At 45.1% G+C, this 21,079-nt stretch overlaps 2 protein-coding genes and 1 long non-coding RNA gene across 6 annotated transcripts in view; 1 reads left to right on the top strand and 2 right to left on the bottom strand.

The window, feature by feature from the left end:
- Positions 1-9,384, bottom strand: part of LOC123368082 — a 68,848-nt gene extending 59,464 nt beyond the window's left edge. The window contains exon 1 of the long non-coding RNA XR_006578682.1: positions 8,608-9,384. This is a non-coding gene — a long non-coding RNA (uncharacterized LOC123368082). The remainder of the gene's footprint in view (positions 1-8,607) is intronic.
- A 152-nt stretch (positions 9,385-9,536) lies between these two features.
- Positions 9,537-13,841, top strand: INSM2 (INSM transcriptional repressor 2). Its single transcript, XM_045013663.1, has 2 exons — positions 9,537-11,021; positions 12,140-13,841. Exon 1 carries the CDS (start codon positions 9,600-9,602, stop codon positions 11,016-11,018), a length of 1,419 nt encoding a protein of 472 aa, XP_044869598.1. The 5' UTR covers positions 9,537-9,599; the 3' UTR covers positions 11,019-11,021; positions 12,140-13,841.
- An 818-nt stretch (positions 13,842-14,659) lies between these two features.
- The window catches only part of RALGAPA1 (Ral GTPase activating protein catalytic subunit alpha 1), a 265,455-nt gene continuing 259,035 nt past the window's right edge, over positions 14,660-21,079 (bottom strand). For all 4 annotated transcript variants that reach the window (XM_045013658.1, XM_045013659.1, XM_045013661.1 and 1 more), the window contains one exon: positions 14,660-15,170. In XM_045013658.1, coding sequence (XP_044869593.1) covers positions 15,022-15,170 — 149 coding nt within the window. In that variant the 3' untranslated portion in view covers positions 14,660-15,021. The remainder of the gene's footprint in view (positions 15,171-21,079) is intronic.

Raw genomic sequence — 21,079 nt, 5'->3', positions numbered from 1 at the left:
CAGCTGGCTGAATTATCATTGAGTCAACTTGTTTTGAATCCCGTACATGTGCTTAGGGAGCCCAATAGGCATGTTGTATCTATAAAATAATAACCAGTGGTTAAAGTACATCTGTCTAGGAAGGAAAGCTCACCAATATTGGTGGCTGTTGTCATGGGTTTCAACATCAGCTGGTGAGGAGGTTTTGCATTATCTTGCGGTTGCAGGACAAAGCAAATGGAACAGAAGTGTATCTGAAAGGAGTTGCTGTCCTCAAACAGGCACACAGCAGATGTCAGAGTGACGGAGCGTATGCAGAGCTGGGTAGTGCCACATGGCTTGTTTCCAATCCATAGTATTATAAATATCAAATGTTTAGACTTTGTATGCAGTATAGTTGTAGCTGTGTCAGTGCCGGGATATTAAAGAGACTAGGGGGATGAGGTAATATATTTTATTGGACCAACTTCTGTTGGTGAGAGAGACAAGCTTTTGAGCCACACAGAGCTCTTCTTCAGCCTGGGAAAGGTACCCTGAGCGTCACAGCCAAATGCAAGGTGGAACAGATTGTTTAGCATAAGCAATTAGCACATATTTTAAGGGACCACCTTCAATGTCCCTTACAGTATGTGCTACTTATGCTAAACAATATGTTCCGTCTTGCATTTTGCTGTGACGCTTGGAGTAACTTTCGCAAACCTGAAGAAGAGCTTTGTGTAGCTCAAAAGCTTGTCTGTAGCATGGGTGGAGGTGCTATACTCCCTCTTATTTTAACTCCCACTATTACCCTTATAGTGAGGATACACCTCCTGCCAAACTCACAAGATGTACTCCTTTTCGGCTTTGCACTGACTCTGGGGTTGGTTAATCCTCAAGGAAAAGGCATCTCTGCTATATCAGCAATAACAATGGAGACAATTTTACAGGTCCAAAAGCAGGTCCAAAAGCAGCTGAAATCTTCTTCCACTATATTCAATACATATCTTGGGTTTACACATATTTATCGTGTTTCTTTCATTTTCCCTTATTTTCTGCTAGCTGTAGAATTTACAGAGGCATCAAAACTCAAACAAAAGTCTTCTGTGCAGATTCTGATGGTTATTTTTGTTCGCATCGGGAGAGGAAACTACCATGTATGCCCTTCCTACCTGTAATCTCTCCCCTGTAATAATCATTCCTGATTCTGGATCACTGGATGCCATTCAAACTGACTTCCAGTACTAAAGCAAATATCATCCTAAAAAATCCCCACAGAGTCTACAGACAACACAAAGAGATCATTGCTTGCCTGTCACAGAAATGCAACACCTGCGAGTTGGTACATACAAGCCATTCTGAATCAGTAGTCCACAGAATTTTAGAGAAATGAAGAATAATTTATCAATTTGAAACCATAGCAGGAATTTTTGATAAGAAGAATTATTATCCAAGTTGGCAGTAAGTGAACAGATCTCTAAATGCTTAGACAATCATAACTTGATGGACAGTGGCATGTGTTAATAGCACCATGATAGGTTTATAAATATAGGTCATACCAGGCAAATCTGTTTTTTAATTTTTTTTAAATAAAATAAATTAAAAGTAGATAAAGGGAACATAATACATATACTATATCGTGGGCCAAATCTTGAGATCATTATGCAGGCAAACTCCCATTTACTTCACTGGGATCCTGGATTTCAGTTCTGCCTTTGAAAAGTTCTTGCATGAGATCTGATCATCATTTATTGTTGGTAGCACCCACTATATGCTAAACACTTTGCAGACATTCAAAAGAGGATTGTCCCCAACTTGAGCAGCTTACATTTGCAATCTGAAAAACTGGAAAGATGTCTAGATAAAGTGATAGCATGAATATAAAACTGAATAACAGATGAAAATAGTCAATAGCCATAAATGGCACATCAAACTTGGATGAAGTATCAAATAAGTTTCTATAGGGTTCTTAATTGTAGCTAATACTATGAAATATTTTAATAAATTATCTGAGATTTGCTGATGGCACAAAATTAGGAAGAGTTATAAGCAGATAATAAAATAAAACTGTAGAACAATTTAAAGAGCTTAGAAATTCAACAGAACTCAATGTAACAAGAATCAATGTGGATAAATTCAAAGTAATTTACTTAGAGATGGGCGGTGAAATAATACACTGCAAATATATAAAATTGGAAACAGCTGCCTAGAAACCAGCAATGCAAAAAGGGGACAGGGTGGGAGATAATAGGAGATATTGAATTAAGCATAGGCATGATGCATAATATAGTTGCAACAGCCAGAAACAAATTTCACCCATATATTTGTAGAATGCTCTTATAAGACCACTAGAAGTGACAATTCCTCCCTACACTGTTATAATGAGACCAAAGGTAGAGCAAATGTGTTGGGCTTTGGGTCCCACAACACAATACACATTCATAAACTCCCTGGGAGCCCTTTCTTAAAATTCTGCCCCCAGATTAACAGAAAGATTGAGATGAATTCCTTGTCTCTAGCAAAATCACTTCCTCTCAAAATACTGCAAAATCACTCCTGCCAGAGGTGACTTATTGCTAGGGCTCATAAAAATACCTTTGAAGAGTAATTTTTTGCCTTTGGAATGGCCCAGATTACACTGAGCATACTCTACTCCTGGGGGAATTTTGCACCACTGTGCATGTCCCCTGCAGATGTCTTTGCTTCATCGCAGAAAAATGACGTTCTGACAGGGAAGCAAAGGGAAGCTGTAAGAGCAGTCATGCACAACTCCCTAGCAGTACATGTACATCATTTCAGGAACCCGGAGCAGCCAACAGAGAGGTAAATCACCATGGGGCTGGGGACACCCCAGTCAGTGGCTCCTACCCTGAAATGGGATCAGCTGCTAGTCTCGGCTGGGCTGAAGGCAGGAGAGGACAGGACTTTCTCTTCCTCTGCTAGGAGTTGCTGGGGCTGTGTCAGAACCACCTCCAGAAACCTCCCCCAGCTGCAGGAGGCTCAATATCTTCCCCAGTTTCCTGCCCCCATTGCTCCTCAGCTGTGGGAGGAGGGGGTCACTGTACGGGGAGCTGCTCCCCCATCCACCCAACCTCAGGGCATCTGGACCTCTCATACCCAGACACCCCTGCCAAGCCTCACCTGGTACATCCAGAACCTTCTCATTCCCTCCATACCTGAAAGCCACCACACTGAACCTCAACTCCTGCATCTGGAGCCTCCTTCATTCAGACCCCCTGCCTCTGTACCCCACCCCTGCACCCAGACCATCCCCCATTGAGCTCCCTGCACTCAAACCCCCACCTTTGTGCCCCTGCACCTCCTGTGCCCCCACACCCATGCCACTGACCCCAACTAGCTGAACCCAGACACCCATCTCACCAAGCCCCACTTCCCCAGCACCCAGACCCCTCCACTGAGACCCCCATACCCAGACTTATCCGCTGAGCCCTAACCACCTTCATCTGGAAGCTCCTGCAGAGTCCTATTGCCCCTGCACCTGGAACCCCCCCAATGAACCTGTGTGCATCCAGATCCCTCCACACCTAGACCCCCACACTGAGCTGCCTGCACCCATATTGTCCCCCACAAAATCCTCTCACCCCACACCTGTATCCCCCCACACTGAGCCTCTCCACACTTGGATCCTGCCTGGTTAGCCCACCTGCCCCACACCTGGTGTACCTGGCACAGAAGGGCAAGGGACCAGGCCTTCTGCTGTGTCAGGGTTGGGTGCAGCCACACCACTGAGTCTGTGTCATGGGGGTGGGAGCTGCAGGGTGATCTCCCACCTTCATGCAGCCAGTGGCCTGTGCTCCCCACGGCCATGCTGGAGCCTCTGCATTTATTTATTAACAAATAAAATTTGCAGAATTTTAAAATATTGTGGCCAGAATTTTTATTTTTTTGGCACAGAATGCCCTTAGGAGTAATACTCTAAATATTTCCGTTGGGAGGATAACTCCAGACCTATCCCTTTGCAAGATTTTCAACTCCTGCTTCCACTGCAAGTAATACCAGTTGAACTTTGAGTTACATTATCAATAGAATCAGGTATAGTTTTCGGAGAAAAAATGATAGATTTCCAGCAAGTGCACTTAATACATTTGTTTGCCAACTGGTGTTAGCTCCATTCTTGCTTATTGATGGAGAAGCTTTTGTTGTTTAAATAGGAAAACACATTATTAGATTGCCCAGTCCTCACCCCTGCTGTCTGTAGCATCTATACCTAAATTGGACATATGTATGACAATCCTTTGTTTAAATACTGGTAGCAAACCATTACCAGTTTAAAAGAGTGAATGAATGATTAGACGGGCTATTTATGAGGAGAAATTGAAAGAATTCTATATGTACAGTTTAGAAGAGAGGTATAACATGGGGATACAATATCAAAGAGGCATATTTATTCAGTAACAAGTACAATGGGAAAGTGCTAATTACAATGACCAAAGGAAGGAAAGGCAGCTAAGAAAAGGAAAAGTCAAACCAGATATCAGGAAAAATTTCCTATCAGATCAATTAATGGAATAATCTACTTGTATTATAGTAGAGATGACAGGTCTCACTTAGAACAGTGCTGGGTGTTGTAAAACACATAGGAAGATATGTTCTCTGTCCCCCGACAGTTTTCAATCCCATTTAAGACAAGATGCCACAAGTGGCAGTAATAAAGAGTGGAGGGGAAAGAGAGAAGGAGAAAGAATCTAACAGTAAGAAGTATTCATCATGGTACCATCACCACATGTATTCAAGAGAAATATGGATTTAGTGTTATGAATCAGTACAGGAAACCTCTGAACTTGCACCTGACCAAAAGACCTCATCCTTTCTGCTATTTATTATAAGTTCTTGATTTAAAGGCACTGCTTGCACTGGTCCCCTTCTTCTTCACATACCCCATAATAATTTTTTTCCGGGCTAAAGAACATTCACCAGGGGATCATTTGTATTTTACTGTATTGACAAGCTATGTTATTCCATAATTTAATTAGAAATACATGTACAACCCTTCATTTTGCCATTCTCTGTCATATGTTATGCTACACATACATTATACAGTATTCACACACACTAGGTCTACATACAATTCACCTCTCACTGTGGATGTCATAGACTCTTAGGGCATTTCTACACAGCAAAGAAAAACCCACAGCTGGCCTGTGCTAGCTGACTCAGGCTTGTGAGGGTCAGGCTATGGGGTTGTTTCATTGCTATGTAGACTTCTGGGCTTGGGCTGGAGCTCAAACTCTGGGATGCTCCCATCTCGCAGGGTCCTAGAGCCTGGGCTCCAGCCTGAGCCAGAAGTCTACACAGCAATGAAACAGCCCCGCAGCTTAAGCCCCGTGAGCAGGGGCGGCGCTATATTTTTTGCCTCCCCAAGCATGGCAGTCAGGTGGTCTTCGGCGGCGTTTCTGTGGGAGGTCCATCGGTCACGCAGATTTGGTGGCAGTTCTGCGGGTGATCTGCCGGTCCCAAACCTTTGTCGTACCTGACACCGAATTGCCACTAAAACTGTAGGACCGGCGGACCTCCCGCAGAAATGCCGCCGAAGGCTGCCTGACTGCCGCCCACACAGCGACTGGCAGCCTGCCCCCCACGGCTTGCCGCCCCAGGCACACGCTTGCTGCGTTGGTACCTGGAGCCACCCCTGCCCGTGAGCCTGAGTCAGCTGGCACAGGCCAGCTGCAGGTGCTTAGTTGCTGGGTAGATATATTCATAGAGTTTAAGGCCAGAAAGGACCACCAGATAATCTAGTCTGGCCTCTTGTATATCACAGGGTACCAATACCCTATTTTTAAAAAATGATTTTAGATAAATGAGTCAATTCCAGTGTTCAAGAATGTGAGAAACTGATAGCATGGGCCGAAGCCAGGGAGAATTTAAACAATTGTTCCCCATATAATTCTATCATTGCACTTTTACCTTGTTCTATTTTCAGACAACAGCATTTCTAAGGGAAAATGATTACAGGCGAGTCTCATCTTACGCGGGGCTTCCGTTCCACGGTTAGTGCGTAAAGCGAAAACTGTGTATAGTCAAAATTACATTGCGTTGAATGGCGGGCAGAATTGCCCGCACTACAGGTACAGTATTAAAATTGTTATTTTTCTTTTTTTTTGTTTTTTGTTTTGCCAACCGCGTAAAGCTGAAATGGCGCATATTAAATGCGCATAAGATGCGACAGACCTGTACTGGATTATCAAACAGCACTACCACTCTATTTGCTATACTCACAAACTGTCCATCACACATACAAGGCCATGAATAAGGTGTGTGGTTATGTATGGGGAATGTTTTGAAAAAGAACCAACCTGATGTGGATGAAATGAAGCAACTCAATCCTGCATAATTCTCCTCTTCTCCCTGCAACACACAGATAGTCTAGGAACTCCCTAGAACTTGAGGAGAGTTACACTCTTGCAGTTATGCACGCAGCCTCTCTCTTTAATCACAGATGAATTCTCACTTTAGGACATGCATCTGAAGAAGTGGGTATTCACCCACGAAAGCTCATGCTGCAAAATGTCTGTTAGTCTATAAGGTGCCACAGGATTCTTTGCTGCTTCTACAGAACCAGACTAACACGGCTACCCCTCTGATACTTGACACTTTAGGACAGACATACAGAATTTCAATCATGGCTAGACGCTATCACAAAATACATGCCCTGTCTACACTATGATTTTAAAATATGTTATTTAAAGCATGTTAACGAATAAGTTTTAAAGGAACACCTTTTATCTTCATTTAGACATGCCAAATTGTCCCTAATAGTAACTGAGCATCCACCTGCACAACCTGCTCCTTCCCTCGCAAATTAACACAGCTTCTGTCACACAGACACTTTGAAGTTAGAAGGTCTTTTAATTTTAATCTTTTTGTCCCTTTGTGCCTAGTAGAAGTTCTATTAGAAGTATTTTACTTTACTTTAGCTGGATTAGAACTGTAAAAGGAATAGACATCTTAGAATTTCTGCTAGGAAAATTTAATTGGGGGGGAGGGAATTACTATTTTGACCTTTTACATAAGAAGATAAGAACGACCATATTGGGTCAGACCAAAGGTCCATCTACCCCAGTATCCTGTCCTCTAACTGTGGCCAATGTCAGGTGCCCCTGAGGAAATGAACAGAACAGGTAATCATCAAGAGATCCATCCCCTGTTGCCCATTCCAAGCTTTTGGCAAACAGAGGTTAGGGACACTATCCCTATTGATGGACCTATCCTCCACGAACATATTTAGTTCTTTTTTGAATCCTGTTATAGTCTTGGCCTTCACAACATCCTTTGGCAAGGAGTTCCACAGGTTGTCTGTGCACTGTGTGAAAAAATACTTTCTTTTGTTTGTTTTAAACCTGCTGCCTATTAATTTCATTTGGTGACCCCCTAGTTCTTGTGTTATGAGAAGGAGTAAATAACACTTACTTATTTACTTTCTCCACACCAGTCATGATTTTATATACCTCTATCATATCCCCCCTTAGTTGTCTCTTTTCCAGGCTGAAAAGTCTCAGTTTTATTAATCTCTCCTCAGACAGAAGCTGTTCCATACCCCAAATTATTTTGTTGCCCTTTTCTGAACCTTTTCCAATTCCAATGTATCTTTTTTGAAGTGGGGTGACCACATATCTATGCAGTATTAAAGATGTGGGCGTACCATGGATTTATATAGAGTCAATATGATACTTTCTGTCTTATTATGATTCCCAACATTCTGTTTGCTTTTTGAACTGCCACTGCACATTGGTGGATATTTTCAGAGAACTATTCACAATGACTCCAAGAGCTCTTTCTTGCATGGTAACAGCTAATTTAGACCCCATCATTTTGTATGTATAGTTGGGATTATGTTTTGCAATGTGCATTACTTTGCATTTATCAACACTGAATTTCATCTGCCATTTTGTTGCCCAGTCACCCAGTTTTGTGAGATCCTTTTGTAGCTCTTCACAATCTTCCTGGGATCTAATTTACCAAGGTGCGGTAGCTGACAGATAAAAGCCCTTTCCCCTGGAGCTTTTAGGAGGCATGGTTTGAAATGAAAACACAAGCCAATGGTTCAGTGCATTAAATGGTCCCATATCTCCATGCTCCATCCCTCTCTCTCTCCAACAGTATGAAGCTGCAGCAAGCAGGCCAGCAGCTGTATGGTAATGAGAGTGCTGGTGCCTGGCGGTAGAGGAAATACCCCTGAAGAGAAACACAGTGACAGACACACAACCCCAGTTCCATCCCAAAGTGCAACTGCAGACAGCTTAGATCATTTCAAACTAGACTGGACAAAGCTCTAACAAATGTACAACAGGGACCACCAACCCTGCACTATCTAGTGGGATGGACCTGATAGGCGCTACAGAGGAAAAACCTATAGTTAACTTTCTGAACAAGTCAAGTGTAGCCGAGCGGGTACCATCTCTTTAACACACATAGAGGCCAATCCTCCACCTTTACAAAGTCCTGGTGCTTCTTTTCCCAAGGAGCGCTGGAATGGGGAGATGTGTAAATGGATGTGCTTCCTGTTGCCTTTTTTTGGGTAGGAATAAAAACCTAACTTAGCAAACTAGATCTAGACTAGAGACATGTCAATTAGATGGGGGTAACCTGGTAATTAAAGAGAAAACGACCCCCACATCGATATATTTCACCTACCTTCTCAGGAAGAGGACATCGTGCAAGGCTGGGAGCGAAGGACTTCCTATTAAATTTATCCCTTTTCTTGATGTGAGATGGACTAAATTCACCTCATAGGATGCACTTGATGACGGGGGATATGAATTTGATCCATTGTTATAAGAAGCTCTAAAATGTCTTAGTCCACGAGGCAAACGCCTTGCAGAAGAGGGAGTAAGTGATGGTGGGGCCCCGGGGAAGGAGGCAATAGCGAGACAGATACACCGAAGAACCAGCTACAGTCAGGACATAAACACGTGGAATTCACTCATTTCGATAAATCTCCAAGATTTTAGAGGGAAGAGAAATTGCTTCTTTCACTTAACCAACTCCCCAGCTTTAAAGAACGGTCATTCCAAGAGAAGCTCCCGTAAGGTGACTCACATGGTCTTGGGAAGTGTAGGGTAAGTCGCCGAGAGCCTGCCTGGAACTCCCAGCGGCTCTAGTCAAGATAACATTTGGTAGCCGTCAGACCAGAGACCTGGGGCTCCTGTGGCAGCCCACACCCAGCGCTGGGCTGGGGGGAGCTAAGCTGGTCTAGCTACAGAGCGGCCAGAAGGGGGTTCTCGCCCGTTGGATGGGTGTATTGGTTGGTGTCATTCCAAACGCCAGGCAGGGACCATGAAGGTCCAAGGGCAGAGTCTGCGTTGGACGCCTTGTGCCAGCTCAGACCCTCTGTCTCTAGCGGGGAGGGTGTTCGGAGGGGCCCTTTAGCCAGGACTTAGAGCCCCCGCCACACACTTGAGGCTCCTTCCCTTCCCAGCCCATCCTCCCCCCTCCCTCATCCAGCGGCGGCTCCAACTCCTCATTGGCCGCCCTTTGCTAAAGGGAGGATGACGCCTTGGCAAACAATAGGCGCCTTTAGGTATAAATGCACCTCGGGCAGGCGGCGCCGCGATGCTCAGCGCTCCTGGGGGGCTGCAGGCTCAGCCCGGTGCCCTGGCCCTCGCCACCGCCCCGCACGCGGGAAGATGCCCCGGGGGTTTCTGGTGAAGCGGAGCAGGAGGGCGGGCGGCTCCTACAGGGTGCGCCGCCAGGAGAGGGACCCCCAGCAGCCTCTGCAGGTGCCCCCCGCCCAGGAGCCCCCGCTGGCCGGCCCACCCGTGTCCCCGCTCCCCAAAGCCGCTCCGGAGGAGCGGGAGCCGGTCGCCCCGCCGCCGAGCCCGGAGCCAGCTCCTGGGACAGCCACTTGTCGGCCAACTCCGCCCGAGGGACCGGCCGCCTGGGGTGCGGGGGGCGCCTGCAGCGCGGCGGGGCTGAGGAAGGCTTTCTTCGAGCGCTGCCTCAGCTCGCCCGCCTCCGCCGAGTCCTTCCCGCCCGCCGAGAGGCTCCTGCTGCCGCCCCGCACGCCCCTCCCCGCGCCGGGCGGCCGGCTGGCCCAGGAGCCGCTCTGCCCGGCGCTGAAGCGGCCGCCCCGGGCCAAGGCGCCGGCCAAGAAGCCCAAGGCCCTGCGGAAGCTCAGCTTCGCCGACGAGGTGACCACGTCGCCCGTGCTGGGGCTGCGGATCAAGGCGGAAGGGCCGGAGGGCCGGGCCGGCCCCCCCGCGGGCGGGCGCACGCCGCTGGGCGAGTTCATCTGCCAGCTGTGCAAGGAGCAGTACGCGGACCCGCTGGCGCTGGCCCAGCACCGCTGCTCGCGCATCGTGCGCGTCGAGTACCGCTGCCCCGAGTGCCACAAGATCTTCAGCTGCCCGGCCAACCTGGCCTCGCACCGCCGCTGGCACAAGCCCCGCCCCGCCGCCGGCCCGGGCGCCAAGAAGCCCTCGGGCGCCCCGTGCCCCTCTGAGGGGAAGGAGAACAGCAGCGAGCCGCGCCCCGCAGCCCCCGAGGGGCCGCGCCAGCCGCCGCCGCCGCCCGAGCAGGATCAGCACCCCAGCGCCGCGGACAGCTCCTGCTGCCGAGACCTGAAGTCCGCCGGCCAGAGCGCCCTGTGCGGGGCGGGCAGCGAGGGGCTGAGGGAGGCGGCCCCTCCGGGCCCGATCCCCGGCGGCAACGAGGTCTTCGTCTGCCCCTACTGCCACAAGAAGTTCCGCCGCCAGGCTTACCTGCGCAAGCACCTCAGCACCCACGAGGCGCCCCGGCCGGCGGCCTACAGCCCCCTGGAGCGGGGCCAGATCACCTTCCCCTGCCACCTGTGCGGGGCCCACTTCCCCTCGGCGGACATCAGGGACAAGCACCGGCTGTGGCACGCCGTGCGGGAGGAGCTGCTGCTGCCCATGGTGCAGCCCGAGAGCAGTGCCACGGAAGGGGAGCAGCAGATCTTCTCCTGCAAGCACTGCCCTGCTACCTTCTTCAGCTCGCCGGGGCTCACCAGGCACATCAACAAGTGCCACCCCACGGAGAACAGGCAGGTCCTTCTGCTCCAGATGGCGGTCAGACCAGGCTGCTAATGAGTAAGAGGGCATGGGAAGGCACGGGCGCTGGCAGGGGAATCTCGTTCATAGGGACTGAACTGTCACCTCGCAGAGTCCCTCTAAACTGGTGTTTGAAATGTCTAGTGCTCCCCGGGGGAAAGGGTGTATTTGGTTGTAGTCTGCAGTGTTAATGACTCTCCTGTAGTTTAAATAGTTGATTTGATAGGATTCTTCAAAACCACCGGTGAGCTAAACGAATCCTATCCAAGCTGTAATTCCTATGGAAAGTCGCAGTGTGTGCATACATGTCTACAAAGGAAAAATCAGGAAGGGGCAGGGGAGAGGCTGCCAAGTGGCAGCAAACGAAAAGTCCTGTTGCCATCATGCCAAAAGTTTAATAAGTCAACCACAAGTTGACTACGAATTATCCCTGCTGCCTTAATGGACTTAGACTGCAATGTATATTCTGTGAATCCAAAAAGTGAGAGAGAACTAGTGACAAGCGTCATATTTTCAGTAAATTTGGGGAGTTGGATCTAGGCATGGCCCCCTTACCACTGAAAGTTAGTAACAGTATTTTGAAGAGCTCTTATATAATGCTTGAAAAGACGAAAATTATCCAAACATAAAAACCTCGGGCTAGCTGTGGGGAGTGCTGGGGAAGCGGCTACTGATAGTGAAAGTAAATAATCTTCTGTAGTCTCTCCCCCAGGATAGAAGTACAGCTGCATATCCTATTTAAAAAGAAGAGTATTATTTTTCGTGAAAAAGGAGACTGGCTTAGTTAAACTGTTTTAATAGAAGCCCCAGCTCCACAACTTTAATAATTTATTATGTTTTCTTCGCTGTATCCTGTATTAAAGTACATAAAGTTAAGTGTTCATATTAAGTCAGTGTCAAGTCCTATATAACTAGCAATACTTATGGAGAATTAACCTACTGTCTGCTGTTGGTTATTAAAATATGAATTGTTAACCGTTTGTTAGCTCTTTGCGCATTTTCTGATCACTGTATGTTGTATACTCTAGAAAATTTAGTGTAGACAAAACGCTCCTCTCTAACAACTGGAGGTTGGAAAACTTGCTATTTTAGTGGGTTGCTAGCTTGGCCAACACTACACACAAATGGGTACATTCCTTGTATTGTGTTCTATCCAGGGCAAAGAGCATCAGTACAAAATCATCACACAGGATGCCTGTAAGCGATCCATTTCAGCGCCCAGGATTCCAAGCGGCTACGATCCTGAATCCCCTCTTTCTCAATTAACTCAAACTCCATCCCTTCTACTGATGTTGTGAACATTAGCCAGCTTAAAAGTCGACACAATCCTTCTAGGATGTTGCTAAAGAGCAGATAAGCACCCCTCCTATATTGACACATAATATTAAGTTTGCAGTATTATAGCCATCTGGGTCCCAGGATATTAGAGAGACAAGGTGGATGATGCATCTTTTATTAGACCCGCTTCTGTTAGTGAGAGACAAGCTTTTAAGCCCCAAAGAGCTTTTCTTCAGGTCTGGGAAAGGTTCTCTATGTCACAGTTAAATATAAGTTGAAACGGATTGTTTAGCATAAGTCGTTAACACACATTCTAAGGGACCATTCAAGGTGAAGTGGCCTGTTGAAAAATAAGATTCTCTCACCCACCTTGTCTCTCTCTATATTAATAAGTGCATTGACAATATATTTCCTCACGTTGAAGGGATCTGTCTGAATGTTTTAGAACATCACATTCAGAGTGCAAAGATAGTGATATTTCCTCTTGAATCTCTGCATACAAATACTTATTTCAAAATAGGATGGTAACTTAGGCAAAGTTGATATTTGAATAAAGTATTTAAAACAAAACTAATCCTTTTCCTGAAGCTAGCTGGGGAATGGGTTAGCAGGTGATTTTGTATAGACTAATGGATTAAAATAATCAGCTCCTGTACCCTCTCAAATGAGCAGAAGAATCAATTTAAAATAGCTGGATTGGCTTCCTCTACAGTAATTATTTCTTCACAGTTTAGTATCTCTTTATAAACCAATATAAAGTATGAAGACATGGAGTAGTGAGACTTGTATAACAAAAGATTAAAGATACAATGCTACTTTCCTGAGTACAAATATGCATGAGAGGGGTGTTTCTCTTGTTTGGCCCAAGAACTCAGAAGAGTCAATCTATAAACAGGGGGAAACTGTCACACAAAACTCCTGCTGAAGCAAAACTTCCAGCTCAACAACACTTTTTGTCAGAACTTATCTGAACGGTGCTATTATTTCATAAGTGCATCTTTGCAGTGATCTGTTGAGAAACAAAAGGTGCTTTGGTAATTTGGGATTCCAGGAAGGCTTTTAAAAAGTATCAAAAGTCTAAGGGGGGGGGGGTTAAACAAATCTAATTAATTTCCTTAAAGTAAATTCTCCCTTGGAGAAACTCACTTAATAAATGAGGTTATTGCACCACCAGCCTTAATCTTTGCTCGTACAATCAAATATAATGAACTAAGAACAGACTATAACCATATAATGACCACCAAATGCTGTTCCTGCAACTAGCTAAGGGCACACAGCTCACACAGAAAGATGTTCTCATAGGTGCTTTGTATTATTTGACCTGCTTTAGGTACTGCATATTAGTCTAGTGGCTCTGGGGAAGAGTTTTAAGAGGATGTGTGTTGGAAGCACTACAAGGGGCTAAGGCTAGAGATCTAAGAATTTACACCAAATTTAGTAAGGATGAAAACAAAATCACACATCACACCAACCCTTCCAAAACCCTCTAATTTATCTGATAACAGACTAAGCCACTCTTATTGATTTGAATAACAAGAGTCCAATCTCTGCAGAGGAATAAATAATATAAAGAAGGTGGTAAGAATAATTTTATTGTATTATTAAATAGCATGTCTTCTCTTAACCATTACAAATTTGTAGATACTACATGAATGACAATACGTAATTTATATTTCTATGGTTGCCTTATGATATATTTACACATGCCGTTAGTACCAATGCCATGCTACATTTCATTATAACAGAATATGCCCAACTCAAAACAAATGTGAGCATTTCATCGCCTGTAGGAAAATATCTCTGGGTGGGTGGAATGTGTACTAATCTACACCTATATGGTTAGAAAAAAAGCCACCATTTCAGGTCAGACTCCTGGAGCATGTTCCCTTTTCTTTAAAAGTACACATTACTGTAGCAATGAATTTACATCAGAAAAGTGCTTTTATGTAAGAAAGAGTAATATAGATCTAGATCCAGCAGCTTGATGATAAAGGCCACAGCTTCAGAACAGACTAGAATTTACTATTGATACCACTTAGAAAGCAAACATTATAAAAATATTTGGAAGCCAAGCATAAATAGAATTTCAGCACAGTGATTTTTTTCTGGTATTTGGGCATAGGTTATGGCATCACCTGCACAGTTATGAAATGATACATTATATAGTGAAGGAGTTGGTGCTGCTAGCAAATTCTCTCATTTGAACTCTGAAATGCTAAAAGACCATTTATTTTAAGTATTTTATTCTTATAACATAAATAATCTGTACATATCCTGTGCATTAACAATATCTGTGACATTTGAGGAGGACGTTACAAATGCATTTTCAATTTAAAATTGTACATTCATTTCAAATTGTACATATTTATTTCTTTCTGTTACAAAGAAAATTGCAATGGGGGCACAATAAATAAAATGTAATAAGACTGCAGTCTCCAATTCCGTGTGTGGCTTGAGGTTAACAACAGGGTTAAAAGTGGCTACTTTAGACATCATCATCCTGGAAGGTAAAAAGTGCAGAGAAGAAACTACACTGAAAATAATATGGCAGCCTGGAGTTTTATTAAAAAAATAACAAAAGCTAAAATATTAAATTACAAATAAAATTCCAGTGTCGCTGTCTAAAATAAATGTACAGGAAAAGGCTTTGCTGGCTATGGGAGACACATATCAAGGACATTTTCCTTTAACTTAAAGCAGAGTCAGTGCACTAGGGGGTTGCTGATCACTGTTTACTAGGAAGCTGCAGGTTTCTTAATGTTTAGGACTTGTTAGCTGAGCCAGAGGAGCGGCGAAGTTTCATGGACATTCGGCTCTTGCTAGTCCGAGGAGACATTGGAGAGGCTAAATCGGTCCCATCCACCTGCATTGCTGCTGGAGTTTCGCCTGGCTGGGTCTCTGGGCAAGAGCCTGCAGAGGACACCAAGCTTGTTAGTACAGTCTTCCTCACTCACAGCAAGGAAATCTACAGACAGAGAGCAGATGGAACTGGAGCTACTCCATCAGTGCGCAGCATATACTAACCCTTTACCAACTGTGGGAGACTTCACTGAACATGAAAGTAGCAACAGAACAAATTAACCCCTAGAGAAAAAACTATGCCAAAAATTCTGTCTAGGCTACAAGGTTCTGTAAACCTCAGTCTCTGCAATGAGACAGGACCGAAATGAGCAACACCATTCCCATTGTCAGGAGGGCAAACAGGACAACTTTCTTGAAGGATGGAGAGTTATTATTCACACTATAACTAGAGAGAAAGCAAATTCACTTGGCAGTCAGAATATGAAGGATTAACAGCTTGGTGAGTATGCAGTGAATTCTAGGAAAGCAACTGAAAAGGCAGAACTGGGAGAAGGGGATCACTGAGGGGCCCCCATTGGTAGGACCTAATCTTTAGTAAAAAGCATCAGAAGACAAATTCCTCCAGACACACAAGGCAGAAGCTTGAACAGATCTTACTAACTGGATGTGCTACATGTTTTATTTTCTTTGTAAAAGGAACAAGATGAATTTCAGATTACAAAAGGCAACTTATTACCTGAGCACCCTCAGTGGGCTCAGAGACTTTTTTCGAGAGCTCATTATGAAAACCACACCACCCAACTCTTCCGTCCTCAACATCCTTTCTCACAAAATGGTGCCAAAGAAAAAGTAACAAATGCGGGATCAAAGTTGCGTTCTCTCTAATTATTTCTGTGTGCAGAGATTTATAACTGTGTTCATCAGTCCCTCTTAAGCATCTACAATGAACAGAGTTGGGTGAATTTTCTTCCTTGAATAGTTTATTAGCCAAAAAAATGCAGTTTCAGGTCAGCTGAAGCTATCAGTGATGTGTTGAATTTGCCAAATAGTTTTGACCAAACTGAAGAACTCGAAATGTTTAGATAATGTCAAAGCTTGAAATATTTTGTTTTGATTTCAGGCGTTTTCATGTAAACAACGTAACAGATTAACAAAACATGTGGAGGGATGGGGAAGAGGATGTCCCTTATAACATTTAGCCCAATGGGTTCTCAACCTGTTTATAATTGTGAGACGTTACGTGGGCTGTAGGTTGAGAGCCACAGCAAACCCCTCCCAACACCTCTGCCCCCACAGTCCCTATGCCCAGCGCCCCCGTGTCCAGAGACGCCTCCAGAGAGCGGGGCCAGAAGCCGAGCGCTGGGCACGGGAGCGGACAGCTGGGACCCAGACCCGCTGCGTGGGGCCGGGCAGACAGATCGGAGACCCTACTGTGTGGGAGTGCACAGCCAGACCCGGACCCTGCCATGGGGGGCCAGGCAGCTGAGATCTGAGTTCTACTGTGTCTGGTGGCTATGACTGCCCGCACCAGACCTGGAGCGGAGTGCTGAGCATGGACTGGAAGCCAGGACCTGAGGCACCGGGCCCGGAGCAGAGCCCCACTTAAAACCTGGGGGTGCTGCAGCACCCCTGCAAACCCCTAGTTCCAGCACCCACCCCCTCACTGCCAGGACTCCCCCCCAACCCACCCAAAGACCCACTCTCCCCCCACCCCCCAGGAGCACTCACCAGCCTCCTGCTGGTAGGAACGCTCCTGCAGGCTGCCTTATGCTCTCTCCCCCTCAGCCAGCCCCACCCCCTGCCAGACCAGAGCAGCACATTTTCAATTTTTTTTTTAAAGTAAAACAGCTGAGCCATAGCTGTGTGCTAATTGGGCTGCATGCAACCTGTAGGTTGAGAACTGCTGCTTTAGCCAGTGCTTAGAATACTCTCCTGGCATATGGGAAACCCAGGTTCAAATCCCTTCACTTCATCAGCAGAACTGAACTTTGCAGGTGATTGTCCTAGCCACTGGGCTATAGGATATTCCAGTGTGGGGCTCTCTCAATCTGTCCTGTTAAAGCTGTTCTACTTTTTTTTTTAAAAATAAATATTTAAGTAGTATTTGCAGCAGGAACTTGAACTGGCATCTCCTGTATTCTAGGTTTAACCACCTGGCTTATCAAGTCACTCTCACTCTCTTTCCCTGGCCCAATGACTATGGATTGCTCCTATGAATGACAACCAACAGGCTAGCAGACTCTATAGCAGAGGTCCCAAACATTTTACCTTGTGCCTCCTCTTACCGTTGTCCGTGCCCGCTCCCTCCCCAAGCTGGGGCCAGGAGCAAGGCTGCAGCTCCACGAGGGGGGGATGTGGATAGAGATAAGGGGGCTGACACTGGGAGCAGGGGTGGGAGTGGAGCCTTGGCTCGAGCTGTGGTGGGGCGGCCCTCCCTCCCTATCCCCTGTGGGGCCTGGCCTGGACCCTAGCCATGCCCCCGAACATTCCTCCCTGCCCCCGAGGGACATGCCCTAGAGTTTGGGGACCTCTGCTCGATAGCTTGGTAGTTAGAGGACTCACCTAGGATGTGGGAGATGACTGAAGTGTAAGTCCCCAGTCCAGTGACTATTTATAATAAATGGAACAGCTTCAACAGAACAGATTGAGAAAGATCCACAGCACAATATCCCATAGCCCAGAGATTAGGATACTCTCCTGCACTGTGGAGATGCTGAAGTTCAAGTGCCTTTTCTACACCAGGCAGAGGGGAGAATTGAACCTGGGTCTCCCACATCCCATGTGAGTACCCTAACCACTGAACTAAGTTATAAAAGAGGCCTTTCCTTCCCCCTGCTCATCCCCTGAATTTTGTGAATCTATGCCTTTGCTTCTGTGAAAATGTCTGAAATCAAAAAAATTGGGGTTGAAATTAAACATTTAGTTTTTGATCCAATTCATTTCCCCCCCAATTTTTCTGATTACAAAACAAAAAACAAAACAATACCCCCCAACAACCCAAGGAATTCTATTTTCACTTCGACTCAAAACAATTTTTCCTGAATTTTTAGAATTGCCAGCAAACCACAAACTCCATTATTCACTCAACTCTAACAGACAGACTTAACTAATTATAATTAACTTTAGCACAGCCTGGCAGATTGATTTAGCTCATTACCGGAATCCTTACTGATAATTTTGGCCTGTAGAAATTATGAGTGAAATCCTGATCCCACTCAAATCAAAGGTAGAACTTGAATAGGCTTCGATGGGACCAGAATTTCAACCTGTATTTTTCCCGTTCCCTGGCCTCTTCTCTACAATATAGATGTAACAATCAAAACTGAGGCTACCACTCCTCAACGTAAGCTTAATGCATAAAGGGGATCACTTTATTACACATATAAATCTCCGAATATAATTTATTTTGATGATGCCCTAAAGTGGTCAGTGAAATCACATACTCAGGTCAGAAGTATGTACCTAAACATATTGACATAAACCAAACTGATTTAACAACTCAGATGTTTTACTTGTCTGATACATCATCTGCCTACTCCAAACAGACCACAGTACTTCCCATGTTGTTCAAACTGACATGACCCACCCAAGTGACAGGGGAGGAAAAGGCACTGTCTTATTTGTTCCCCAGCTGGTGACAGTAATTCTGTTCATGAACTAGGTACTGCATTGCCAAACAATCTGGAATGGTACGATAGTGCCTAACTCACTATGCCTTATAAAAAATGCAAGTGGGGAAACACACACCCACTTTGTTTTTTGAAATTCTATTTTCCTCTCATTTTACAAGGAATTAAAGCATTTCAAATCATGGGAATTAGAGAACAGAAAACCATGGATGTCATTCACAGCTAGCGTGAAAGACCTTCCGTTTCAAGCCTTTGCCCTTTACCTTGATGTGGCCAGTGCTTTCTAGTGGAGGTTTTAGAAGGAGAAGAAATATCACAGCATTTCTTTCTTTGTTGAGAATGAAGAAGTGATGAAGGAAGGAGTGGACACAAGTGGGGGAGGGGGAAGAAAAGATAAAAGTAACAGGTATGAGACACTAGACATGAACCACAAAGGTTGAAGGGCATTAACGGATGAGCACAGATGATAGAATAGATAGAATTTCATTATGTAACTGCTGTTCATGCTACAGGTTAAAGAGAATGACAGGTTAGTATGCATAATGAAGCAATAGCTCTGAAATCAGGAGTTATACTTACCGACTAAGAGTTATAAGGAAAAAGAAAGAAAAAGAGAAAAAAAGAGTTCTGTAAGATCACCTAGATCCAGCAGTCTTATTTAGTACAAATGCAACACATGCCAATCACTCTATTTTTAAAAGGTTTGTGAAAACAGTTCAATACTGCCTTAAAAAAACCTAAAAGGAAAAATAAAAATGGAAGTTTGATACTTGGCTTCTGTTCACCATCACTGTTTCACATTTTTAATATGCTCAGAATTACACCTAGCATAAAAAAGGAATCAGCTGAAAAGATGAAACGGGAAAATATCAGTGTAACATTTGAGCTATATTGTGTAAGTCAAAGGATAAATCAGAACATGGTGTTTTATCTATAGTGTCAAGAGAATTCTAACATTCACCAGCTTTCAAAAGAAAAACCACCAATTACACTGGATAAAGAAATATTTCAAAAATAATGTACAATTTTGATTGACGTATTACTCCAGTGTTGCATAATATTTTGTTTACAATTACTGAAGAAAAGACATTAGAAAATGTAAGTTTATGTATAATCTAAAAACTTTAAAATGCGGGTAACAGACTTGGGTTTACTGAAGAAGAGATGTTATATAAGGCATGTTCTACATCTGAACATATAAAACTAGAAGAGTGAAGAATAATGGCAGTTTATGAGATTTAATTCTGACAACAATGGATGGATTAAAATAATAAATTTACTGGCAATGTGTTCCAGATGTCATAGCTATCAATTTGCAAGCTTAAATTCCCCTTCAGAGTTTTAAGTCTTTCATGTAAGGCCTAGTCTACACTACACGTTTAAACCGAATTTAGCAGCGTTAAACCAATTTAACCCTGCACCCGTTCACACAACGAAGCCCTTTATATCTATATAAAGGGCTCTTTAAACCGATTTCTGTATTCCTCTCCGACGAGGGGAGTAGCGCTGAAATCGGTATTGCCATGTCGGATTAGGGTTAGTGTGGCCGCAAATCGACGGTATTGGCCTCCCGGGTGGTATCCCACAGTGCACCATTCTGACCGCTCTGGAAAGCAATCTGAACTCGGATGCACTGGCCAGGTAGACAGGAAAAGCCCCGCGAACTTTTGAATTTCATTTCCTGTTTGCCCAGCGTGGAGCTCTGATCAGCACGGGTGGCGATGCAGTCCTAAATCCAAAACGAGCTCTAGCATGGACCGTACGGGAGATACTGGATCTGATCGCTGTATGGGGAGACAAATCTGTTCTATCAGAGCTCCGTTACAGAAGACGAAATGCCAAAGCATTTGAAAAAATCTCCAGGCTATGAATCAGCGTCCACAGCACAGTGCTGTGTGACAAGTGTAACGGAAAGACAAAGAATCTAATGGACGCTCATGGAGGGAGGGAGGGGGTACTGAGGACTCCAACTATCCAACAGTCCCCGCAGTCTCCGAAAAGCATTTGCATTCTTGGCTGAGCTCCCAATGCCTGAAGGGTCAAAAACATTTTTCCGGGTTTTTCAGGGTATATGTTGTCAATTTACACCCTTCCCCCGCCCCCAAAAGAAAAGGGAAAAAAACGTTTCTTGCCTTTTTTCAATGTCACCCTATGTCTACTGCATGCTGCTGGTAGATGGGGTGCTGCAGTGCTGAACACCAGCACCCCCTTCCCGGTGGCAGACGGTACAATATGACTGCTATCCATCGTCATCATCAGCCCGTGAGTGCTCCTTGCTGGCCTCGGTGAGGTCGGCCGGGGGTGCCTGGGTAAAAATGGGAATGACTCCCGGTCATTCCCGGCATATGGTACAAAATGGCTGGTAACCGTCCTCATCATAGCAACTGG

This window comes from Mauremys mutica, chromosome 4 (assembly GCF_020497125.1).
Source record: "Mauremys mutica isolate MM-2020 ecotype Southern chromosome 4, ASM2049712v1, whole genome shotgun sequence".
Taxonomy (NCBI): Eukaryota; Metazoa; Chordata; order Testudines; family Geoemydidae; genus Mauremys; species Mauremys mutica.
The sequence above is the reverse complement of the archived record's forward strand: the minus strand, read 5'-3'. Positions and strand labels throughout refer to the sequence as shown.

Excerpts from the sequence above, each read along its gene's own strand:
- INSM2 (XM_045013663.1), top strand. The coding sequence starts at position 9,600 with ATGCCCCGGGGGTTTCTGGTGAAGCGGAGCAGGAGGGCGGGCGGCTCC.